We start from the raw sequence: 25,623 nt of genomic DNA on the forward strand, positions 1-25,623 counted from the left end.
AGTGAAAAGTCATCACCAGTCTAGTTTAGCAACAAGTTATGCCCATTTCAAACTGCTTAAAATAATTACCAGCCTTCTTCTGTTTTGTTTTGTTTTGTTTTGGTTTTTTAATGTAATAATACAGCCTGCCAAGTGCTGGGGCACACATCACGTCAGGCTCCTTGTAGAGTCTGTTTCTCCCACTAATCGCCACCAGCACACACGTGGTGATGGTTCATTAATTTTTTCTCACCCTACTACACCCACACATTTCTTTTAAGAGTTTGGTAAGGAACTGCCATGTTCTTAATGATCCAGTTCTTCAGCAGGAAACAAGCCCAAGCTCACATCTTTAATCTTGGAAGCCTTGCGCCCTTTATCCACCGTTGTTTCTCCTTCACCTTTCAGGGAATATAGCTGCCCTAGTGCTGCTTCTTCAGTCGGAGGGTAAAGGCAATTCAGGCCCCATCACAAACAGGGGAAGCGATTGTCCCCCTGTACTCGGCACTGGTGAGGCCGCACCTCGAGTCCTGTGTTCAGTTTTGGGCCCCTCACTACAAGACGGACACCGAGGTGCTGGAGCGTGTCCAGAGGAGGGCAACGAAGCTGGTGAAGGGTGTAGAGCACAAGTCTTATGAGGAGCGGCTGAGGGAGCTGGGGTTGTTTAGCCTGGAGAAGAGGAGGCTGAGGGGAGACCTTACCGCACTCTACAGCTACCTGAAAGGAGGTTGTAGCGAGGTGGGGGTCGGCCTCTTCTCCCAGGTAACGAGTGATAGGACGAGAGGAAACGGCCTCAGGCTGCGCCAGGGGAGGTTTAGGTTGGATATTAGGAAAAACTTCTTCACCGAAAGGGTGGTCAGGCATTGGACCAGGCTGCCCAGGGAAGTGGTTGAGTCCCCATCCCTGGAGGTATTTAAAAGAAGGGTAGACGTGGTGCTTAGGGACATCGTTTAGCGGTGGACCTGGCAGTGCTAGGTTAACGGTTGGACTCGATGGTCTTGAAGGTCTTTTCCAACCTAAATGATTCTATGATTCTATAGACAGTTTTCTTTATTGGTAAAGCAAATATATGAACACCCCATACGCAAAGCCAAATTGCTTCCTCAAATAATTTCACTGTTTCACCTGAATAGGGATATCGACTTGGTGTTTCTTCCTAAGCCACCTATTCCTAGAACTGGAAAGAAGAAAAATAACCCGCAACTGTTCCGCTTCAAGAGCAATAGTCCATGGGAATTATCACAACCCACTGTCCCGCCCTTTTTCTCAGTAATTCCTTCATGTCTTGGAACTCAATATTGAGGGGGAACGAGAAATAAAAGCATGCAATGTATCCTTTATGAATACATGTACACCAGCAAGAGGTATGCAGCACATATTTGCCCATATAGATACTAGTGTGGATAAAAACTTCAACTAGTAGTGCTGAGCATTGTCCCACAGTGTAAACTTAAATACAGACAACAGCTCTCGAAGAAGAGTTACAGCTAAGGTCTGGTAGGCTTTAAGAATGGCTTAAATCAATGCAAATCGGAAGACAGTGTGCCACATGCAATACATCTTTAATTATCTAGTCTTTGTCCATTTCCAGCTTGTTAATGAATTATGCTATCAACATTTAGTTTCTGTATCTTCATGAGTGCCATGGATAGCTTCTGCGTATTTGATGAGGCTCTGTGCACTTGTGTTAACTTGTTCTGTCTCTCCCTTTGAACTCTCAGAAGCTTCTAGCATCCAGAACATCCTGGGGTGAGGAACTGCACAGCTGGGTCTCAGACGAAAAATCCTCCGTTTTACCCATTTATCAGCCTCTTGCTGGCATGATCCGATGCTTCACACTTACCGTGTTGGGAGAGGCGGTAAAGATCAACACCGACCTACTGTCTTTAATACCACTTACCATGTTACAATCCCTTGCCACAGGAGGTTTGGGTTGTTTTACCAGGCTGAAGAGTCTGAACTTACTCAGCTGCACGCTGCACAGCAGCTGATCACTCTCGCTTCTTCCCACCTTCCCCCAGCCGCACCACGGCCCGGCTGCGCTGTCAGAAGCGGTACCCGCCCGCACCGCTCCCCTCAGCTCTCACCCGAGCCGCAGAAGCCGCTCGCAGCCCTCGGCCCTCAGCGGGGCTGGGCCGGATTTCCCTCCCCGGTTCCAGCCGGGCGGCAGGGCCGCGTCCCGCGGGCCCGCCCCCAGCACCCCTGACCCCGGGAAGCGGAAGGCGCTGCGCAGGGCGCTGAGGGGCCGCCCACGGCTGTAACGGCCCGTCGCGAGCGCCGCCTCGCCCCTCCCCGCCGTGAGTAGGGACTCGCGCCCCGCGCGCGCGGGGTCGGCCGTTGGCGGGGGCGGGCGGCGGGGACGGGGCCTGCCGCCGCTCGGCGGGCCTGCCGTGGGGGGGGCCTGCCGTGAGGGGGGCCGCCGCGGCTGAGGGAGCGCCTGCGCCAGGAACCAAGTGGCGGATGGTGCCGGCTCCGGTGTCTCGGCGGGGCGCGGCTCGCCTTTCGGTCGGGCGGTGCAAGCTCCGTGGCAGCAAGCCCGGCGCACGGCTGGCTCGTCACTGACCCGACCAGCTCGTGAACTTGTTGCGCCTGTTTTTTCTTCTCAGATCTATGAAAAAAACCCTAATAAAACTGGACGGCTAAAATTAAGTTTAGCAAAATACGCAAAGTAAAATTGTATTGGCAAGACTGTATTGAGTGAGGGGAAAACACACAGTGTAATTCCATTTTTTCCTTTGGTCTTTTAGGCACCAAGGACTGCAAGGAGAAGCTACTCTGACAACCCCGGCTTTTACGTTCAGCATGCATCAGGGTTTGAACGGCATCACTGTCTTCAAGAGGACAAACATGCCTTGTCAGTCACGTCAGTTCAGGAGCGTTGCTGCTTTGGGAAGAGCGTGACTGTGTCATGGCTGCCGCTAGCATTTCATTGCTGTCACAAGAGCAGGTTGTGCACTTGCCGCGTTCAGCTTTACCAGATCAAGCATTCCTTCTGTCTACTGTCCAGTGATTAAAAACATGGTACTCCAGTCATCACTAAAGAACTGCCGTCAGCTGTCCTGTATCCTCAGGACCCCAAAAGCTGGCTTCAGAAGCACAAGTGGAGGCCTCATTATCCAGTCTGTTTCTAATGATGTTTACCAAAATCTAGCTGTGGAGGACTGGATCCATGACCACATGAATTTAGAGAACCGACAGGTCCTTTTCCTTTGGAGAAATTCCCCTGCTGTGGTAATAGGGAGACATCAGAATCCCTGGCAGGAGTGCAACTTCGGGCTATTGAGGCAAAAAAATATAAAACTAGCCAGGAGAAGAAGTGGAGGAGGGACAGTTTACCATGACTTAGGCAATATCAATTTGACTTTCTTTACAACCAGAAAAAAATATGAACGAATGGAAAACCTGAAACTAGTTGTGAAGGCACTGAAAGCCTTGCGCCCCGAGTTAGATGTATGTGTCACTGACAGATACGACATCTTGCTAGATAGGCAATACAAAATCTCAGGTACTGCTGCAAAGCTGGGGAGGACAACTGCTTATCACCACTGTACCTTACTCTGTAACGCAGATAAGCTTGTTTTATCTTCTGTGCTAAAGAGTCCTTATAAAGGGCTAAAAAGCAATGCCACTCCTAGCGTGCCTGCCTCCGTGAAAAATCTCTTTGAGGAGGATCCTAGTTTAACTTGTGAGGTGCTCCTGGATGCCATTGCTGAAGAGTATGCTACGCAACACCACATAGATCATCGTATCACCTTGATAAATCCAGCTGATGAGACTGTGCTTCCTGGAATTGGCAATAAAACTAAGGAACTGCAAACCTGGGAATGGGTGTATGGAAAGACACCGAAGTTCAGCGTTAGCACTTGTTTTAACATGGCCTATAAAGATTCTGTTCTTGACGTTAAAGTCGATATGGATGTCAAGCACGGAAGGATTGAAGCCTGTAACGTACACCTGCCGGAGCACTGGCTGCCACCGGCACTGTGCAGTGAACTGGTGAAGAGCCTCACCGGCAGTAAGTTTTGCCCAAAGGAAACCACTACGCTAGCAACAGCATTACTAAGGGTGTGTCCACAAGATGACGAGTTGCACAGCAGGTGGAATCTGCTGTGTGAGAATATGATCATGTTAATGTGACTTGCATTTTGAAAATGTAAGCTAAATTTCTGCTGCTTTTTAAGTTAACTTATTGAAAGCAAAATTAAAACATTAATTTCTACAAGATTAATTTTTCTCATTTATTAGTCATTAAAGCTGTTTAATCTTGTGCTTTTGCTTAATATTACCTACTGGCAATTGGATTTCACACTGCCTGCACCCGAGGTTCCCAAACTGTAGGACGTAAGCCACTGGAATGGACTGCAGCCCTGTGTCACTCCGTGCTGACAGACGTCATCACTGCTTAAACCAGGGAAAATGGTGGTGGCATCCCAAACTGGCTCTGTAGCAGAAAATGGCTGACAGAGATGGGATGAGGTACGGGGAAAGCTGCCGCTGCGCTGCTGCTGCTGCCCTGGATGCCCCAGCCTGCGTCCCGCTCCTTGCAGGCAGTAGCTCCAAGGCCATGTCTCCGCCCGAGCTGTGTGGAGGGGGGCGGCCCCCTGCTTTCTGGTTGGAAGTCCTTTCTTGCAAAGTGCTGGTGACCCTCTGGCTCCGCTGTACAAGCGTGGCAGTGAGCTGAGCTCGCCGCTGCGTCGTGACTCCGTCCAGCAGCTCCACCCTGGATTTGGGCTTTTGTCCGTGCATGGGCAGAAGGGGCGTGGGGGTTACGTGATGGGGCAGGAGAGGCTAACTGGGAGGGAGGCCGTAGGTGCCTCCTTTGTACCTGCACCGCCTGGCACAGTGCTGGGAGTCACTGCAGCCATAGGTACTGGTATCTGAGCTAAAAGTGGGAATACTTCTTCCACATTAGGAAATATGCTTGCAAATACAGATCTAGGAGAAACAGGTTCCTTATGTTACCACCTAGGAGAAAATTTGCTGATGAAAGGCAATAGTGAACGGAAAGTGACGGTCTTCATGTTAAATAAAAATAATGGCTCAGTATAAAGTAACATGATGAAAGAAAGGCTCAGGATGCATTTCAGTGTTGTTGCCGAATAAGCAGAATGCAATTTCGATCAGGTCAGAACAGAAGCAGTTTATTGCGGTAGCTGTAGGAGAGAACACAGCGCAGCAGTGACAGACTCTGCTGATGTGAACTCTGCCCAAATGAGGAAGTTACGGAGTTTATATACCTTTATGTTATACAACTCTTTCTTCACCAAACTGTCCTTGAATAGTAGAGTTAGTTAAATTTGAAGTGGGAGCTTCGTCAAGCAAAAAAGCCATAAATTTCATAGAATCATAGAATCGTTACGGTTGGAAAAGACCCTTAAGATCATCGAGTCCAACCGTTAACCTAGCACTGCCAGGTCCACCACTAAACCATGGCCCTAAGCACCACGTCTACCCTTCTTTTAAATACCTCCAGGGATGGGGACTCAACCACTTCCCTGGGCAGCCTGGTCCAGTGCCTGACCACCCTTTCGGTGAAGAAGCTTTTCCTAATATCCAACCTAAACCTCCCCTGGCGCAGCCTGAGGCCGTTTCCTCTCGTCCTGTCCCTTGTTACTAGGGAGAAGAGACCAACCCCCACCTCGCTACAGCCTCCTTTCAGGTAGTTGTAGAGAGCAATAAGGTCTCCCCTCAGCCTCCTCTTCTCCAGGCTAAACAACCCCAGCTCCCTCAGCCGCTCCTCATAAGACTTGTGCTCTACACCCTTCACCAGCTTCGTTGCCCTTCTCTGGACACGCTCCAGCACCTCGGTGTCCGTCTTGTAGTGAGGGGCCCAAAACTGAACACAGTACTCGAGGTGCGGCCTCATCAGTGCTGAGTACAGGGGCACTATCACCTCCCTGGTCCTGCTGGCCACGCTATTTCTGATACAAGCCAGGATGCCATTGGCCCTCTTGGCCACCTGAGCACCCTGCTGGCTCACCCTGTCAAGGTGTGAGCACATCAAGGTAAATTCCATTCAGGGCGCAGTATAGAGCACAACCCAGTTTACCTAAGAGTCTTCCCAGAAGTTCAGCTGGGGTGGTAGGACTTGAAAGGAAAGCATGGTATCCAGAAATGAGGCGGATAGTTACAGACAAAGGGCTTGTTACCGGATGACATACGGGTTGTCGGGAAATACCAACAGCGTTCACTACTTATGAAGATAAGGGAACTGCAGGAAAATCAGAGGCACATGAAGTGGATTGAGAAAAGCCAGTATCAACTAGGCAAGAAAGAATCTTGCTGTTAATAGGGCAAGATAAATAAGGACCAGTCTGGCCTAAAGAAAGCAAAGGAGCAATGATGTTTATGTCCTTGGGGCTGTCCTAATCGCATTTCTGAGGCTGTGGCATGAAGGAAACGTTGAGTGGAAAGTTAGGGTGACTGAATCCTGCTGGACTTAAAAGACTTAGGATTAGGTCTGTAAGGACATTCTGACTTCCAGCATCCTTGTTGTCCATACAGGCAGCCCTCGGCTGAAGCTCCAGTAGGGATTTCAAAAGGTCCCTTACCTTTCTGAGCGGCACTAAGGGGGTTTCGGCAGGGATCAGTCTGCGGTCCTCCCAGGCGACGCAGGACATGCGAATCCAAGTCGCAGCACCAAATTCTGTCACGGAATAACTGGAATGCAATTTTGATCAGGTCAAAACAGCAGCGGTATATTGCTATAGGAGAGAACACAGAGCAGCAGAGATAGCCTCTGCTGACAGGATCTCTGCTGAAGTGAGGCAATTACAGTTTATAGACTTCTCGGTTACACAATGCGTTCTTTACCAGACTGTCAAATAAGCAGGATATGGTAAGTAACAGCAGTGACTGAAATTCTTCAGATAAGGATGATCTAAACAGGCAGATTAGGAAGCCCTAGGCAGTATATCCGTTGATGAATACTTCCCTCTCTTGCTAATTAAATCGTGCAGACGAGACCATTAGCTGCAAATATTTCCTAACAAGCGACGCCTGCAAAGGCCAATGAGGTGCTACTGTGTTACTTGCACACTGTGGTCTTTAAAAGATGGCAGTAGGAGGAAGCGACACGGTGGAAGGGCCCTACCCTTGGCTAAGGAGAGCAGGCAGCGGGGGTGAACCCAGCCCTTGGCTGGGACTGGCAGTCGCGCTGCAGGGCTGAGTGAGACTCGGCTGACTCCAGCTGGGAGGGTGGCTTAAGCTCATCTACAGTCCTGGCTGCACAACCCAGGTGACCACCTGACTCCCTCAGTGCCAGTGGCGGCACAGAAGAACGTGGCCTGGAGTCAGTAAATTGATTGTGGAACTGTATTCTTAGATTGCTCTGATCGGTCTTTTTTCCCATCCATTGATGCCCATTCCTCTTCATACCTGGTGTTCCTACTGCCAGTGAAAGGAACTATGCAGGGATAAAGGGCTTATAGGTAAAAACTGCAGTGCAGCGCCAACTGGGACGTTCCTAAAGGCTTAGTTGTACGTATGTACAGGTATCGCATATCCACAAGATCTGCAAGGACATCTGCAGTCTTAGCTAGTGAATTATAATATAGTTAGAGAACAGAGAAAAAGCTCTAGCAGTGAACAGCCAAGAGAGCGAAGATGACGCTTGCCTCTTGTGGTATTTGTAAAGGACCACATCATAGGGGCTTACTACTAGAGCAGAGATGCATATTGTATTACAAGATGCAGCAAGCATAAAGATTTTTATTTTGATTTCCAATTAAGATTTAAAGTTGATCTAAAACACTTAAGGTGGCTTTTTATTTTGCCCCTGTATGTTTGAAATGGCTGGGCTAGGTTAAAAGATAGAAAGCTTCACATTTGGGAAGCTTACTGTATTTAGAGGGAACCTTCTCCCAAACATGGCTGATCTATATATAAGGCACTACCCAGCTTCCTTCAATACCCCTATGTAGTGCAGAGAAGAATTCAAACAGGTGACTAAAACTACAAATAATAAAAAATAACCTTTATTCCCATTAAGAATAGGCTTATATTATACACAACTGAATAAAACTGATGACAGTGACCAGACACCTGGTATCACAGCAGCAAGACAGGGAGATCCTATGGAATGTTTGGTAGGACCAACTGGTAGCGTACACCTTCTGTGGCACGTATGTTATTCTTTTCGCTGATGTAACACTAAAAAGCGGAGACATTATTACGCAAAAGGGTAAAGGCAGCAGACCACTGACAAACTGTGACCCAGAGAACAAGGCAAAGACCAGCTCTGTTTCTTCTTGATAGCTGTGGAATAGATTTGTTGTGTTAGAGGCAAGTCTAAAAGAATAATGGCATTAGATGACAGAAGGTGAAAGAAGAATAAAGCAAATAATAAAAAAAGGATAATGGAATACACCAGCCACCACGAAAAAAAAAAAAAAACCATAGGAAAAAGTTCTAGCAGTGAACATGCTACTAGAATATGGAAGGATATTGTATTACAAGATGCAGAAGACGTAAGGCACCTATCAGTCCTGAGGCTGAAAAGACTTTGATGGGACCTGTAAAAGAGGCCACTGCCTGTTCTTCACGTCAGAATATACGACTTTGCCAGATTCTTGCTGGCAATGATCAAGAACTCTTGTAAAAAAAAAAAAGCAGCAGCTCAGGTGATACCTTCCATTTTCCAGAGGATGAAGGGAAGACAAGAAAAGATTTTATCTTTTTTCCAATTAGCATATTCCTTAGAATCATTATTAACAAGAAACATTCAGGGTATCCAATTTCTGGAAGAATTTAAAAATCAGTTACTATTTTTTTAGGGGACTATCTTAGTAGCAGAGAAATAGCTTACTGCAGTTCAGACTGGCATGACTAGCTGGAAGGACAATAAACTTGGAAGTCAGGGAGAGGATCAAACAACCTTTTCACACCTAATGCAAAGGATGGAAATGAGGTATATGACCATACATCACGGAATAAAAGAACATACAGGAGTGACCGGGAAAAGAATACAGCTGTTTGCACCTTTTCCAGACCCAAATCCATCATGCAGAAACACGTAAGACAACCCTAAAACGTCTGTATATTGAACACTACAATGTTTGTATGCAAGGAGCTTGGAAAATGGAATGTTAGATTTGGGGTTGCTACCAAAGTCTGTGAAATCAGGTGTTACAGGACTGACCAAAACACAGCAGAACAGTAGTCATGATTGGAATACAGGAATTAAAGGAAATAAATAAGGCTGCTTATAAAAGAGGACATGTGGCAGCCCAGCTTCAAATGTTTGTGATGTGGTCAATTAAAGATATAAACCCCAAAATTTCCTCAAGACAAAATTAATAGTAAAAATGGAAATGGCAGTAAAGAGGCCTTTCAGAGACAGTACCGAGGGTCTGTTATGAAATCAAGATCAAATTTAGACATGGACTGTATTAACTAAGATTATGGGAGAAGTACAGTGGAGGAATTGTACAGTTGTGTTTTCTCAGACTGAAAAGTCTCCAATATTCTTAAACCTATGGATTATAAAAGCTGTGCTGGACTAAGTACTTAGAAGAGTTGCTTCTGAGGCATCTTCCAGTCTTGCATTTTTATGCTTATAAAAACACTCATAAAAAGCAGTCATATCTGATCACATTTTCTTTGTATGTTTAGTATGAAATACATCCACTGTTGTTTCATGACAAGGTCGCAAGTCAAAGTCACAGTATCCAATGCTGAAACGACCCTGCGGAAATTAACAGAATTAGCACGGTGAACATAGAATGAGCTCTTCTGCAGTATAATTTAATTAAAGAGGTCAAAGCATTCTTACCTGTGGTTTCTTAAAATAATCAAGACCTCTTCCAATCTTAATCATCCATCCATTGTTGAATCTGTTTTAAAAAATTGCAAATTTGAAAACTACGAGTATGTTGAATTAAAGGAGAGTTATATCCACATAACACTCCTTGTCTCAATCACAGTTATTTCCTAGTGTTGCCGATACCTGTATGAACCATGGAAGACACTGTTCTGTATAAAGAGATATCTACTATTGCGTTCACGGTTAGAACACATGAAACTATGGAGGGCTGATTTTATCCAGTTAGGGCCACTGCCTTCCACTTTGTTAACCACAGCTGTAATTAGAAATTGTCTCAAAAGTTAGGGTTAAGTAATTTGACTTCAAATAACTGGCATTCACTGATTATATTATATCACCCACCTAATTTCTCGATCATGTATTGAACATGAAAATGCAATATCCAATGTTACTCCATAATTCTTCAATGACTGTTGTATTTCTTCCAAGCCACTTATCTGCTGACTCCTCCCACTACCCTGTTAAAAGTAAAAGTACTGTGGTGGGTTTTTTTTTTAACCATATATTCTACTTCTGGTCACCTCTTCCCAAACTCAGCAACAAAACTTTTTTAGTAATAACTTAAACCAAAAGAAAGTAACTTGGATGAAGGCAGATTGGCAGTTTCAAAGACAGGATAAAAAGCAGACAGATTACAGGTACGCTTGCTAAGGGATGTGGAGGAGGAGCTCATTCTCAGCCTTTTGAAACTAGATATGAATTACTATTTGAACCAAAATAAATGCAGTGACAGTTTGAGAGATTTTAGCTCATCAAAGCGTCTAAAAGTCTGACAACTATATACAGCTGTTGGAAGAGAAAAAAAACTCTCAATAGATGTTTTGGTTTTGGCGACATTTTCCACAACAAAATTGTCACAAAAATATCTTTTCCATTTAAGATCCTGCCTACCAAGAATTTGTTAGAGTTATCAGAAAACTCTGAACTTATAAAATTACTTATGTTCAACTATCACATTTTTATTTTCCTCTTAATCTGTTTTCTGCTGAAGGCATCAGAGCCTCAGTCTAACAGGTACTGGTAAGTAAGAACAAATCCATATTTAAAAATAAGTATTTTTATATATACATATATACTTGCATGTGGTATCACCCAAGTACGGGGAAACAGAACCCCAAACCTAGACACTTACTTCATCACAGGAAGTGAGGAGGTGGATTGTTTTCACTTTGCACGGCCCCTTAACTAGCATCTCGCAGAATCGTAGGAAGTTATACAACTGTAAAAGTTTTATTTAATTTAGTAACTTGGAATTCTTTTAGTAGTTACATACGTATCACTTACACTGAATATCTACTTGCCTGATGAACATGCCTAACGTAGGGGTCCTCCACCCAAACTTCAGAAACAATCTCAGTAAGGTACTCTTGGAAAAGCTTTTCATAGCTGAAACCTGTTGCATTTTCCTCTATCCTGATTTGCTTATGGTATTTGCCGTCTGAAAAGAAAAGTCTCTTTTTCAGTGAAGATCATGACATAACTCCTGTGTTAACCACCTCGCCCATAAAATGTTCACGTAACAACGGGTATTTAAATGCGAACGGGTACATGGCAGCTCCATACCTTCTTTCTCTTTTTCAATGTGTTTTTTAATGTCTTCGGCTCTGGTCATGTACTCGGATATTTTCTGCCGGTAACGCTGCTTTTTCGCCTCATCTTTCGTGGCTGTGAATCGAAAGCACACAGGCCAGTTCTTCCCGGGGACCTGAGCCCCGCCCGGCCCCCGGGCTCCCGGGGAGAGCCCGCCACCTTTCCTCTCCCTCCCCGTGAGGCGACGGGGGACCGGGGCCGGCCCTCGGCGGCAAGCACGGCTCCCGTCTCCTCAAAACCACCCGCGGCTGGCAGCCTCCCACAGAGCCGGGGCGTACTGAACAACGAACCGCCCCAACGGCTGGAGCAAACGGCTGCCCAACCGCCCCTGGCCCGGCCGCCGCCCCGCCCGGTACCTTTCACCACCTGCAGCAGGAGGTCGATGCCCTCCTGGTAGCACACCAGCGACTCCTGGAAACGAGACGCCACGTCCAGCTCCACCGCCCGCTTCACCGTCTCCGCCCCGGCCCGCTCCAGCGCGGCGGTGCCATCGCCCCCCGCCCGCGACATCGGCGCCGCGGCGGGGCCGGGGACGGCGACCGGCAGCGCGGCGGGCCCGGGGGGGGGCACTGCGCATGCGCGGCCCGCACCCGCCGCCGGGGAATAGAAACCGAGGCGGGGTTAGGGAAAGCGGCTGTGTCTCACCGTTGTCCTTCCGCCGGCGCGGAACTGAAGTGCCGTGGCGCCGGTGCCCGGCCGGAAGCGTTGCGCACCGAGATGGCGGCCGCGGCGGGCCGGGCCGGCCTGGGGCACGCAGCCGCTTGGAAGGTGGTGGCCCGGGCTGGGGTTTGGCTGGGGCGCCGCCGCGCCTCTGGCTGTACGCGCTCCGCCTCCGGCGGCGGCGGCGGCGGCGGCGGCGGGGGGGGGGGGGGGGCTTCCGCCGTGAAGCGAGGAGGGGCGGCGGGGAACGGGCCTGTCGGCCCCCCGCAGCCGCCGCTGAGAGGGGGAAGGAGAGAGGGGGGCGGTTGCGGGTGGCGTGAGGGGCCAAGCTGTAGGCTGCTGCGAGCCCCCCCGCCGCGGGGCCCGGTCGGTGCCTCCCCTGAGAGGAGGGCGCGGCCGTGGGAAAGGCCGGGGAGCCTGTAGGCCCCCGGTGTCAGCACAGGCTGTTCTTCAGCCGCCGAGGGGTGTAATAAACACGGGATATGTGCTCACCCGGTCTGCGTTTGAGTGGTTGTGTAGTCTGTTTGCAAGTGCTAAGAGCTATAAGGAAAGTCCGGACAAGTTATGTCCTGCTCTCTTCGCAGATGCTGGGGAAGAGGATGGAGGGGATGGCATCCATGGCGTGGGTTCGTTGTCTCTTTACCAGGTCGAGAATTCCAGACTCGGTATGTGCTATAGTAGATGAGAAACTGAAAAATAGATATTAGCCTGCTTAATTCTGTGCCTTCTGCGATATGGCAGACTTCTAGAGACTGTGAGATGAGCAGATTCGTGGTGCACTGGGTGAAGAACTGGCTGAGGGGCAGAGCCCAAAGGGTCATGGCAAACGGGGCTACAGCTGGCTGGCGACGGGTCACCAGCAGTGCTCCTCAGGGCTCAGTCCCAGGGCCAGTTCTGTTCAGTATCTTTATCAGTGATCTGGATGCAGGTGTTGAATGCACCATTAGCAAGTTTGCTGACGATACCAAACTGGGAGGTGCTGTCGACTCTCTCAAGGGACAAGAGGCTTTGCAGAGGGATCTAGATAGATTGGAGCATTGGGCTATGATTAATGGGATGAAATTTAACAAGTCCAAATGCTGGATTCTGCACCTGGACGGGGTAATGCTGAACACAAGTATAAATTGGGAGAGGAGTGGCTGGAGAGCGGCCCTGCAGAAAGGGGTCTGGGGATGCTGGTCGACAGCAGGCTCAATAGGAGTCAGCAGCGTGCCCTGGCAGCCAGGAGAGCAAACCGCACCCTGGGGTGCATCAAGCCCAGCATAACAGCCTGTCAAGAGAGGCGATTATCCCGCTGTATTCAGCGCTGGTGCGGCCTCACCTTGAGTGCTGTGTGCAGTTCTGGGCCCCACAATTTAAGAAGGATGTGAAGGTACTTAAATGCATCCAGAGGAGGGCAACAAAGCTGGTGGAAGGGCTGGAAGGCATGTCCTGTGAGGAGCGGCTAAGGACTTGGGGCTTGCCCACTTTGGAGAAAAGGAGGCTGAAGGGCAACCTCATGGCTCTCTACAGCTTCCTGAGGAGAGGACGTGCAGAGGGAGGCGCTGAGCTCTTCTCCCTGGGATCCAGTGACAGGACGCGTGGGAATGGCTCAAAGCTGCGTCAGGGGAGGTTTAGACTGGATATTAGGAAGCATTTCTTTACCGAGAGGGTGGTCATACGCTGGAACAGGCTTCCTAGAGAGGTGGTCGATGCCCCAAGCCTGTCAGTGTTTTAAGAGGCATTTGGACAATGCCCTTAACAACATGCCCTTAACAACTTTTCGTCAGCCCTGAATTGGTCAGGCAGTTGGACTAGGTGATCGTTGTAGGTCCCTTCTAACTGAGATAGACTGTTCTATTCAATAAATAACTAAAACCAAAGAGATGAGAAGTTTGACATTTATTGTACATTTTTATATTTACATTTTTAGCTTATCTTTCTGCAAGATACTGTCTAGTGTCAGTTGACTCTTTTCCTTAAAGTCCTTCTTAAAGCCTTAAACCATTCAGAGGCTAAGCAGAGTTTCTTCAATGAGATGCATGTGAATTAAGTGCTGTGCTGGTATAGAATGTTGTCCATGTATTTCTATGCAGTTGTATGGCCAAACTCAAGAGTTAATGTATTCATCAGCAAACCATTATAAAAATATATTTGACTTAATGTTATAAAAGCTAAATTTGAGGTCACTTGCTGGTGCTTTGAGCTTCTGAAAAGAAAGGTAGTTAAGCATGTAAGAATTTTTACCAAATTTGAAGTATGTTTTAGAGAGTTATTTCGTTAACTATAATAATAATAATAATTCAGATATTTAGGGAAAACCCCTCTGTTCTTGTGAACTTCTTATTCTAGGTATTTCAGCTGCGGCCTGGAGATCATGAAAAGTATGGAGGTGATCCTGAGCAGCCCCACAAAATCCACGTTGTTACTAGAATAAAAAGTGTAGTTGGTCGCCCATATTGGGAAAAGAAGATAATACGTGATCTTGGACTGGATAAAGTATGATTGTTGTTCTTTATACTTATTGTGTGACATCAGAAATGTAGAAACCTAGGGTAGAATTAGGGCAGTGGGTTTTTTTTAAAGACCTCAGTTTTGCAGTTACAAAACTTGGATTGCTTTACAGCTGCTGTAAATGTAATTGAGAAATTGATGATGTGTTTAAGAGCTGAGAGGAACCTTAATGGCAAATGCCCTTTTAGTGGGAATTCAGAATATCACTGTATGGTATTGCTCTGCATGCCTGAGGAGAACTTTACCTTGAGAATTCTGCTAAAATAATAAAATAGATTTGTAAATACTTTGAATTCGGTTTTCTCTGTGGGTCATATTATTCAGATATTTCAGGTAGGCAAATAAGACTCATTTATTAATGAAAAGGCTTCCAAATCCAAGACTCTTAAGAGTTTGTGTCAAAGATGTTTATCCAAATTTTTTAGGCCAACTGCACATTGTGCAAAGATTCATCTAGTCAGTGTGATATTACAGAGAAGAAAATGTGTGCTTGATTAATTTAAGATCTAACTGAAGCAAGCAGTCTTACCCCTAAACTCCTGTATTTACATGTATAATATTTTTAACAGTTGGAAGAAATTTGAGTATATTGATAATATAATGGCAATAAAGCTGAATTTGTTATTTTACTGGAATTGAATTTGATCAAGTTTTGATTTCATATTTTTCTGTATGTTCTTGATGCATGACATTTCTGTAAATCTTATATTTGCAAATGTGGTTTATATTTTTACTGATAGTGTGAAAAGTTCAGTGAACAGAGATTGGGGTTTTGGCAATGCATTTGTAAAACCTGTTCTATCCTTTATACAGGCACATCAGCCAAGACTGCACAAAAACATCCCTTCTGTGAATTCCAGACTGAAAGTTATTAAACATCTGATAAGGTTTGTTAACTATCTGTTTAATTTGGAACACTCAATGTAACTCTATTCTAGTCATAGGAATTCACTAAGCAAACTCTTTTGCCTGTAGAATACAGCCACTGAAACTACCTCACGGATTGCCAACAGAAGAGGAAATGTCGGACACCTTTCTTACAAGCAAGGGAGAGCTTGTCATTAAACGGCATCTGAAACCTGTGGAGCAGAAAGAAATTAAGTCGTAAGGTGTGCTGGTTGGATTTATATTTTATAAAATAAATAATTTAACTCCCGCCTTAAGAGTTCGTGTATGAAATGTAAGTTTAATTCTTACCCTCTCTGGTATGAGTGACAGGGATGACACTGATGCTTAAAGAAGGATTACATGTGTACAATATAAAATACAATACTGGTAATGTTTGCCTGAAATATTAAATGAATGATAGGCTTTCTTTCCTTGTGTTTTAACTTTGCGGCTAGATTACTGCAGTTTATGGGTAGCTATTAGAGAACGTTATAAAAAAAGTCAGATAAGCAAGAGAAGTAAGTAGAATGGATCTAACTGATGATGGTGAGGACATTTCCCAGCTAATAGTAAAGGTTTACAATGGTGGTGCATGACTTCACCTTTACTGCACAAAGGAAGGAACTGGAATTGAAAAGCTCTCTGTTTACCAGTTACATGAGAATCGACTGGATACCCACCGAGAGTGTCATTTGATTGAGGCAGGCATTTGGGTGACTTACCTTGGTCATTCAGATCTCACGCTTGTTCCTTAGCAAACAGTCTGTCATCTGGCCTCCTCTGCAGCTTAAAAGGTCCCCCAGCTCCCTGTATGGGAGTAACAGAAGGAATGATTCACATCTTGGTAGGCTGTATAATTTGTCCTTCAGGAAACATGCTATCTCACTTCATATGTATTTCTTGATCCTAAACTTCAATAATAATAGCCTAAGAGCTGCCATCTATGTGAAAGTTGATGCTTTTCCTGTTCTAAAATTGCACACTTTAGAAATCTGGAGACCCTGAAGCATACCTCTGATGCAAGTTAGTAATTATGGGCTGCAGCTTATAAAATACCACCTCTTACTGAAGGATCTTGAATAGTACTGTGTGCATATTTTTATTTACAGTTTTAAGAATTGTGACCAAAGTTAAGAAGCTGTTGCTGTATCAAATGATAAAGTAGTTTTCATTCCAGGGAGCATAAATTCCATAGTTTAACACACTGTGAGCCTCTCCCACACTAGAGACGCTGTAGAGGAGTTAATCTTAATGGCTGTATGTTCCGAGAAGATCAGAGGGACACAGTCGCTGAAAATGAATGTTTATCCTTTCTGCCTGCTTGCAGAGAAGAGTAAACACCAGTAGGAGTTCAAAAGAGTAGACATATCAGTAGAGGGACACAAAAGCTGGAGATACTGTGTGCAGGAGAAAGAAAAAGAAGGATAGGCTATCATAGGGGCATTGAAGACTATAATGGCTCCTACAAACAGGCCAAAGGCAGAAACGCAAGATTGAGCTGAAAACCCTCAATTTCTCAACAAGATACAGGCTGTAGTTGGAAGGACACAGAAAATACTGGTGTCAGTCTGAAGTATATAGAATAGCAAGGAAAAAGTGAAGCAGATAAGTGAATGTTGCTTTTCTTCCCTCCCTCATTCCTTCCAGTATCTGCACAGCATCTTGCACTGCAGTGTCTTATAACTGGAGTCTCTGCGTGGTGTTGACCGTGTTCCTACAGGGAGGTTCTTAGTAAAGCTGAAATTTCAGCTCTTTTGAAGGACGTGTGTAGTGCATCCAAGGTGCAGGGCGTGCTTAAAAGAGATGGCACAAGTGCTAGGGCCCAGGAAATTAGGTGAATGGATCTTGTTGCTGAGGGACAGCAAATAAAAGTCTTGTAGCAGGCACGGTGGCCAAGAGCACCAAAGCCAGGATCGCTCAGCCTTGCCAAGCACGTTCAGGATTTGTGTCCATGGCACTGCAGCCTGGTGAATCTCCAACAGAGGGAGCGCTGCCAGTTCTGTCATACAAAGTATGTGTATGAATATGCATCTTCTATTCATTACACTATATGGATGCTACAACCTTCAAAAGTACTGCAGTGTAAACCAGAAAGAATGTGTTAATGAACGAGCTTGCTTGGTACTGTGCACAACTTAAAAAGTGTGTGATAAACTACCTAAGTTAGGTCAGAGCTAGTAACTGCTTCCCAAGTACAGGAAAGGGAAAGGGCTTTAGGTAGTACCTGTTATTTCTGGATAAGATTTAGCTACAAGAGATGTTTACAGCTGTCTTTAATTGACAAGCTGGCAGTTTTAATGAAAAAGGAAATTGTATTTTCTTAAAATTTTTAATATATGTGTAGGTTTGGGTGTTTCTGAAATGGTATTTTCTCCAAGTTCACAACTGTCATACAGTCAATCCGCTATCCCAAACCTTCTCTGTATAAGCATACGTTCCCTAAAGATTGGCTCTTGGGTTGAAAACCTGAACCAACGGGGTGCACAAACAGTGTGTGTGTCCACGTCCTTTCATTATTGGAGCATTGCAAATGCTTCGTGTAAATCTTCATGGAAGCACCGGTAAGACATACTGCCTTTTCGTGCAGGGAACAAACAGGCTGACTTAAGACAATAGCAAAATTCTGGTTGGAAGGTACCTTGTGGGTCTCTAGTCCAACCTCCTGCTCAACGCAGGGCCAGCGCTGAGGTGAGACCAGGTCACTCAGGACTTTGTCCAGTTGGGTCTTGAAAACTTCTGAGGAGAGGGACAGCTCAGCCTCTCCGGGCAGCCTGCTCTGCTGCCTGGCTGTCCTCATGGGGAAAAGGCTGTATGCAGAATACAGTCTTGTATCCAGTCTGAACCTCTCTTCTTTCAGCTTATGCCTATTGGCACTTCTGTTCCCACCTTGCACTGCTGTGAGGAGCCAGCCTGGCTCCATCCGCTCAGTTATCCCTCACAGGCAGGTACTGTGGGGCTGCTCTTAGGTCCACCTGAAGCTGTCCCTTCACATGGGGCAAGTGCTCCAGCCCCAACCACCTTGGTGGCTCTCTGCTGACCACGCTCTACTTAATTGTTCTTTCTTGTGCCAGGGGGTCCAAAACTGGACGCTACTCTAGATGTGGTCTAACAAGTGCTTAGTAGAGGGGTGTAATCCCTTCCCTTGGTCAAGCTGTTCTGTTCATACAGCCCACGGTACTCTTAGCTGCCTTTGCTGCTTGGGCATACAGCTGGCTGACATTGAGCTTGCTTCTTGGTTAGGAACCATTTGCCATGTCTATCTTCTGTGGCATTTAAAGTATATTCAAACAAATCTTTGGTGCAATATGTGGTAACAATGTAGAAATGTCCTGTTTTAAGAATAAATTTGTATTTCTGTGCTATTGCTCTGTTGCAGGTTCACTTACTGTTACAGACTTGGTAATTAATACTGTAGTGTGAGTAGAGCAATACAATTCTAATAATAGGAGCAGGATATTTTTAATCACAACTACAAAATACTATCTATAAAAATGCACAATATTTAAAACAACCAAACAACCAACCCCCTTGTGCTCTTTGTTGTTTCTCCTTTAGCTCCTAGTGATACGCTTGAGGGTTTTTTTTTCTAACCACTCTAAACCACTTACTTTTCTCCCCTGTCTTGAAATGGCTGAATGAACTCAACAGCTCTGAAGTTAAGGCTCCCCAAAAGCTTTACTATGTGATTGATTAAAAGGATCTGTTTATTGTGCATGAATTTGCATCAGATTTTATAAACTACACGCCATTTCAAAAACATGATGGAATGTGCATAATCTTAGTCCAGACCCCGCACTGAAGCTAATATATAGCTTCAATAAAAGTGTTCATTACAGCAGCTTGAGTTTTACAGATTGTTTGCAACTGTAAAGGCTAAAATGAAGTAGTATCGAGGGGAAAAAAAAAAAAAAAGTTAAGGATAGCTTAGTATTTTCCCTCCTGTCACAAGAAACAGCCACTTCAGGGTCACACCACCAAAGTTAAGAGCAGTTATTCTGAAAGGATATGATACACTGAGATACACTCTTCTGGTAGATTAAACATCAAATATTCAATTCCAAAATTGCAGATTGTTAACAACCAATTTTGTACTGCTGTTAGACACATGTATTGACAGATAAAATCTAAGGCAGATAAAATCTTGTTAAGCAGTGCTATAACTTTCTTGAAGCATTAATCTGCTGCGTGAGAGACTGAAAGCACAGATGAAAACTCTGTTTGAATATTCTTGTGAAGTGAGAGAAAAAATAAATTGCAAAAGATAGGTTGCAGTTTGGATTATTAGTGGTGTTATCTTTTAAAGTGATTTTTTTAGCCGTAGCTGAAAAAAACCCCATTGAAAGCTTGCACTTCTTTCTGGCTTCATTGCCTTGCCCCGTTCTTACTCTTTCTGGGGGAGAAATCCAGGATATTCTTAATTAGAAGCAAAGTATGCAATCAGTGACTCAAATCTAACCATTACTCAGATATCTCAGTATCCATTTCTCTTATAAAACTTGGCTCTTGCAACCACGTCATTGGCGTAGTCATTGTGTGTTGTGCCGATATCCATTCTGTCATAGCTCTGGACGTTTTTAGGTCCCGCATTATAGGCTGAAATCCCACCTGAAATGAGAGTGAAAGGAAGACATAAACAGAGATGATACTTCATCAGTAAATAAGCAAACAAACAAAAATCACAACTTAAATGTGTTGCTTTAGTCTGCAGCTCTCTTTTCACCAGTATTGTAATTACCATTTCCAGCTATTTTTGCCACTGAGGTGTTCCTTTTGTGTTTTAACTTTGTGAAGAAATCATAATTTCCTCCTTTACATCCAGACTTGGTGGTCATTGTCCCCTTGCTGTATTTTGCTAACGTAACATCTTCAGTTGTATGACTTTCCTTTTGTGCATATTCCTTCATGTCTACCTGCATTAATAACCTCAGACGTATTTGAATTGTAGTTGGAATAAAGGGATCCAGCTGTGATGGCTTCAACTGTAATCAGTGCTCAAGAATATAACCATGTTTCCTTCAGAGAGGACCATACATTTCCAAAATTAATGTGTTCCTTCTTTGGAGTTGCCAAGATAGTAGCTTTTTGTAGGTGGGTGTGGAAATACAAAACAAATTAAATGGAGAGAGCCGGGGAAAAACTCACCCTTACTCCTTGCAACTGAAAAATGTCATGATATTTGCCAAGTTTTCCAAAAGCCTGCTAGAAAGCTAACCACATCTTATTCCTCTATTCCTTTTAGTGAGTGTCAAGGAATATTGTTCCACACCTCAATAAAATGAACAGGGGGACTGGGATCGATTTAGTTTTCTGAAGTGCTTGGTTTTACAGCGTTAATTGTGCTTGACTTTTTTGTATGTAAAGTGTTTTAAAGCTGACAAAACTCTACCTTTGAGCTGCTGTTCCTTTGTCCACGTTGGGAATTTCTTCTGGATTTCCTTTATCATCCCACATAAAATCTCTGTGCCTTGTGCTAAGTGCTCTTCACTGTCCCATGACCCGACAATCTTATGGTACCGTTTGTCAACCTGAAAGTGAGACAGCAATATCAGCACACCAGAAACCCTGCTATTTATCCAGAGCTCTTAATTGTTTACAGGCTGCTTGTATTAATTTTGATCTTTAATCTCGTGATTTACCTCTGTTGTAATTGTATAGAGAGGAAGCAAACTTAGCTCAAGGTGCAGGCGAAGCCAGCAGATGCGAATAGCAGGCTATTTGGGCACTGAAGAGGAATGCTTGCCCCACCTCCTTGTCTGTTAGAGCCTTAAAAACCCAACACAGCTGCTGCTGTAAAGGTGACAGGGTGCAGAAAGCGGGCTTACTGCTGTTTAAGCTTTTCCAGCTGCAAGGTGACTGCTCCTCTCCTCCCAAGCTGCCTCAAGGGTGGGAAAACCCCTGTTTCCTCTAGGGAAGCAAGATCCCCTGCTAGCCAGGCCCCTGTGGTGCATAAAGGGTAATTAACCTGACTGTATGTAGCTGCAGCCTACAGGCCTCTGTGTTTAGTTAAAAAAAGTGCTTTTTGAAACAAGATATATTATCTTAAGTATGAAACAGGAACAATTAATCCCTACATTCTCAAGAGAGCACTGGGGAGCAAGCAGCGGTTTCACGGTGCTAAAGCAGTCTGCTCGTGCCCTGACACTCACCAGGGTCCTTCCCGGTGCTGGGAGCTGACAGCTGGGTCACTGTCGGCTTTATTCTGGCCAAAGAGTTGTCTGAAAAGCTTTAGGGGGTTGCCTTTCAATGGGGCCCCTGCCACACTTCTGACTTTCTGCTTCAAAAGAAAGATGAGGTTTGTGTTTTTAAGAAGGTTGACCATACCTGCATTAAACCAAATGCATTTCCGTGGTCACCCCAGCCGTCATTCAGCGCTGTCCCAGCATGCGACTCTCGAGAGATAATACCAGCAATCACAGCTGGATCAACACACTTGCTGTTGCCAGCTTTTGCAATCTTGGCTTTGTATTTCTCCATGTTCTTCAAATCTTTTTCTGCGATCTTCTCTGAGGCAGGAACTCCTACAACACAACGTGCATGGCTTTTGCTTTCATTTTTAAAATCAGAAACAAGTTGTTCTAACAGTCATTATGACTGAGCTGACATTTTGAATCCTTCTGAATCTAGAGAGAAGCAATGATAGAATTGACCAATTTTGCTGAGGGGTAAGGGCCCTAGAAATCAATACACAGATGATGTAAAAGATGTTTTTTCAAATACAGAGGGCAGTTCTCTAGCATGCAGACTAAAAGGCGGGTCTTCTTGTTTTAAATCTAAGCCTTTGGGTGGATTAGTCCCAGATTTCGTTCCTTTTAATTTAGGACTACAATGAGGAAATGTTCAGAAACTTAGGTCATGAGGGAAATCCTCTTAAGGGAGAGAGAAAAGCAGGCTCAATGGCAGGGGTTGGATGCACTCGGCAGACCTTGCATTTTCTCTGTGATAGTCTTGAATATTCCTCAGAACTTCTCAAAGGTAACTCTATTCCCAACATAAACTTATGTGCCCAAGTAGGATCTTTGTTGGTTGTGGAAAAGTCTGCTCGCATGGCAAAGACTGACAGCCACAGACCGGGATCTGTAATAGGCACGAGCTTGTGCGTGGAGGTCAGGGGAGATGGGCAACCGAATCAGTGCCTACCTGCATAGCTCAGACCTTCCGGTTTCGCGGTCGCCTCCGAAGCTCCAGTTGTGTCAATGTTCAGTATATTCCCATAACGCTCCAAACAGCCTAAAAGCAGTATTTACAACCAAATGTCAGGCCAGCACAGTGTGCGGCGCATGCTGTTAAAATGTTTTCACATCCACGACTGAAACCCATGGCATCATTTCGATACTAGTGCAGGCGTTTGTGCTAGCAGATGCGGTCATGATATCATATGCTCTGGAAAGGATTACCTCTCGGTCATGCTAGCATGAAGCCACAGTGTAGCTTGTGAGGTGAACTAGCTTGTGCACAGTTCACCTCCTCAAATTTTAGCTTGCCTAAAACCTAGCTGTCTAGTCTAAGCTTGTGACTTGGGCTGCCCGCGTAGCCAACAGAGAAAGGCACCTCCAAAAGGCGGGTTTTCTATTCCAAAATAAAAAAAAAAATCTATGAGAGTCAAAAGAAATCCTACACTACTTACTTGCTCCAGCTTGCTTTTCCATAGCTACTGTCAACACGAAAAATCGAAGAGAAACATCCTTCAATTAAATCCATTACAATTTATCTGACTTGCAGTTTGTTTGACTTGCAATTATTTATCTGCATTTATCTGTGCCTAAACATGCCCTCGCAGAAGGGAAAACACACAAACAACAACTGAGAGGAACAATGCTAACCCGATCCCAGCAGTTAATGAAAAACAGGTTTTGGTACAGTGAATTATTTACAAGAATATTGGACAAACATCACAGACCTGACATGTTTGCTGCAGGACGTCTTCCCCACCTTCTCGTCGCACTTCCTGGAGACAAATGGGCTTTTTATCTGCTGGCGGTGTTTTGGAGCAGCTGACTCAGTGCGCTTCCCACACGCCACTGGTGTTACGGGAAACAGGAACGTCTAACAACTTCTTGTGCATCCACCCAAACACAACAGGATTTTTGCTCTACAGCACGAACACAATTACGACTTTAAAAATGAAATAAAACCCCGTTGCTAACAGTTTGGAACTAGGAGGAGCCTCATCTGAAAATAACTGCCCCCCTTCAGTTGTTGAAAGCAATAATGTGCTGACAATGGGAAAACGGGAACCTGCGCTTTTGGATGAAATAAAGTTTTTACAGGCAAAGACCCAGCAACAATAACAGGACACAGAGCTGCAACCACAGAGAATTTGGATGTGCGGAGAATCTGCCAGGTCCCTGTTGTTATCCCCTCTTGTACAGTGACAACAAAGGTGAAGGCACAAACCCAAATTAGCAGGCAGCAAGGATCAAAGCCGCTGTAGCTGTTCACCAGTAAGGAAAAAAAGCCGCTGTAGCTGTTCACCAGTAAGGAAAAAAAGCCGCTGGATGGCAGACCTCCCCGTCACTGCTAATCCATCCAGGCATGCGTCTCCCCCATGGTAAATTTTGTGAGGGTGAAATGCAGATAGTGCAGATCCAACACAGTACTGAAAGAAGGAAAGCAGTGGCTGTGGCTGTTACAGGGAACAAGTTGCACCATGCATTTCAAAAGCCTGATGGTTTTATTTATTGGTTTGGTTTCAAAAGTCCCCAGTAGTTTCTGCAGAAGTTCTACTTGTCCCATCCACAGATGTAAAGCTCCATGCTGGAGAGTGCAAACAGGACTGAGACATGAAGCTTACGCAAATTGCACAAATTTCAGTGTCTTTTGTAATAAATTCATTTTTTTAAGCCTTGGGTCTTGCAAAGCTGAGCTGAGACTTTAGATAAATTCTCAAGTATCTTGGAAGTCTTGTTCATGACCTCACCTAAGTACAGCAAAGGCCATTCTTGTTACAAGATAAATACTAAAGGGCAATACTTAAATGCTTTGTATTCATTGCTGATTAAAAATGAAAGCTGAAAATGGGAAACTACATGTATTTTTGCATTTATGTGTGTGTACCTGCTCTACTCTGTCCACACGGGTGCGGCAAACCTGTTTACTTTCCCTTTCCTGGCTGTCTATTATGTAGCTGTAGCCACGTATACCTGTCCTTAGCATGTTTGTTCTTGTCTAAGCCATCCCAGTTCTGCAGTCTTTTCAGGCCACATTTTCTTCACCTTTGATCATGGTTGTTGCTGCAGTTTTGAGGTTCTCGAGTTGGTCCCCCTGGCCAGCTGGGTGGCCTCTGCTGGACTCACCCCAGCGTGCCAGCGTCCCTGTTCTATCAGGGAGCCCCAAACTGGATACGGTGCTCCAGGTGTGGTCTCACAAACATGAAAGAGAGGGAAATGATTGCTCCCCTCCCTGCTGGCTAGGATTTTGCTAATGCGGCTCAAGGTGCTCTTAGCTACATCTCTGCGAGGGCCCATGGTGTCTACCAGGACCCCCAGGTCCCTTTTTGCACAGCTTGCTTCCTAGACAGTTGGCCCGAGCCCGTACCAGCCCGTGGGATTGTTCTGTCCCAGGTGCGCAGGGCTTTGCCTTTGTTTAATTGTCATGGGGTTGCCGTCAGCCCATTTCTCCAGCCTCTTCAGGACCCCATATTTGGTATCAGCTGTGAACTTGCTGGGACCGCTCTCTGTCCCCAGTCTGAATTGCTGCTGAAGACACAAAGCAGTACTGGCTGCAGGATCCGTCCTCGGGGGATGCCGCTAGCAACTGGCCACCAGATGGACCCTGTGACGCTGACCACCACGCTTTGAGCCTGGCAACTTCCCAGCCAGTTTTCTACCTGCCCATCCAGTTCGTGTCGCACCAGTCTGGCTATCTGGATACTATGGCAGGCTGGGGCAAAGACCTTGCTAGGTCAAGGTATACCATATCCTCTCCTCTCCCCTTTTCCATAAAGCCAGTCATCCCATCGCAGGAGGCAAACAGGTTGGCCAGGCACTATTTACGCTGTTTAAATCCATGCTGGATGTTTGCAGCATGGTCTCTAATTGCTCCTGGGAGGATGTGTATCATAACTCTGCACTGTTAATGGCTTTGGATTGCATTTTCCTATCCATTTAAGATGCTTGCAGCCAATGTTTTTTCTAATTATTTTGACATACAGTTATTCCCAGATGCAGAAGGTGTGCTTATCGTAGAAGAAT

General features: G+C 45.4%; 4 protein-coding genes across 17 annotated transcripts; 2 read left to right on the forward strand and 2 right to left on the reverse strand.

The window, feature by feature from the left end:
- The first annotated feature begins 1,449 nt into the window (after positions 1-1,449).
- Positions 1,450-4,246, forward strand: LIPT1 (lipoyltransferase 1). Its single transcript, XM_087759259.1, has 2 exons — positions 1,450-2,276; positions 2,727-4,246. Exon 2 carries the CDS (start codon positions 2,998-3,000, stop codon positions 4,114-4,116), a length of 1,119 nt encoding a protein of 372 aa, XP_087615385.1. The 5' UTR covers positions 1,450-2,276; positions 2,727-2,997; the 3' UTR covers positions 4,117-4,246.
- MITD1 (microtubule interacting and trafficking domain containing 1) lies at positions 3,089-11,998 on the reverse strand. 13 transcript variants are annotated; one of them, XM_087759260.1, is made up of 9 exons: positions 11,759-11,986; positions 11,366-11,467; positions 11,104-11,240; positions 10,935-11,021; positions 10,145-10,260; positions 9,752-9,812; positions 6,531-6,639; positions 4,270-4,420; positions 3,089-3,205 (listed from the first exon to the last, which is right to left on the reverse strand). In XM_087759260.1, exons 1-9 carry the CDS (start codon positions 11,967-11,969, stop codon positions 3,163-3,165), a joined length of 1,017 nt encoding a protein of 338 aa, XP_087615386.1. In that variant the 5' UTR covers positions 11,970-11,986; the 3' UTR covers positions 3,089-3,162. The 13 variants fall into 13 exon arrangements, with proteins under 13 accessions (XP_087615386.1, XP_087615387.1, XP_087615389.1 ...); XM_087759261.1 differs by having other exon boundaries at positions 11,749-11,978; XM_087759263.1 differs by lacking the exon at positions 10,935-11,021 and having other exon boundaries at positions 11,759-11,998.
- Positions 11,999-12,006: 8 nt separating this feature from the next.
- Positions 12,007-15,708, forward strand: MRPL30 (mitochondrial ribosomal protein L30). The gene is made up of 5 exons (XM_087759288.1): positions 12,007-12,160; positions 12,637-12,717; positions 14,384-14,530; positions 15,359-15,432; positions 15,521-15,708. Exons 1-5 carry the CDS (start codon positions 12,110-12,112, stop codon positions 15,651-15,653), a joined length of 486 nt encoding a protein of 161 aa, XP_087615414.1. The 5' UTR covers positions 12,007-12,109; the 3' UTR covers positions 15,654-15,708.
- Positions 15,709-19,465: 3,757 nt separating this feature from the next.
- Positions 19,466-24,078, reverse strand: LOC104019384 (lysozyme g). Of its 2 annotated transcripts, none has more exons than XM_087759287.1 (5): positions 23,331-24,078; positions 22,571-22,660; positions 21,755-21,951; positions 20,820-20,958; positions 19,466-20,038 (listed from the first exon to the last, which is right to left on the reverse strand). In XM_087759287.1, exons 1-5 carry the CDS (start codon positions 23,335-23,337, stop codon positions 19,905-19,907), a joined length of 567 nt encoding a protein of 188 aa, XP_087615413.1. In that variant the 5' UTR covers positions 23,338-24,078; the 3' UTR covers positions 19,466-19,904. The 2 variants fall into 2 exon arrangements, with proteins under 2 accessions (XP_087615413.1, XP_009470915.1); XM_009472640.2 differs by lacking the exon at positions 23,331-24,078 and adding an exon at positions 23,058-23,171.
- Positions 24,079-25,623: the final 1,545 nt, after the last annotated feature.

The sequence above is a fragment of the Nipponia nippon genome, unplaced genomic scaffold (assembly GCF_047370975.1).
Source record: "Nipponia nippon isolate SJK-2023a ecotype South Korea unplaced genomic scaffold, ASM4737097v1 scaffold_2, whole genome shotgun sequence".
Lineage (NCBI taxonomy): Eukaryota > Metazoa > Chordata > Aves > Pelecaniformes > Threskiornithidae > Nipponia > Nipponia nippon.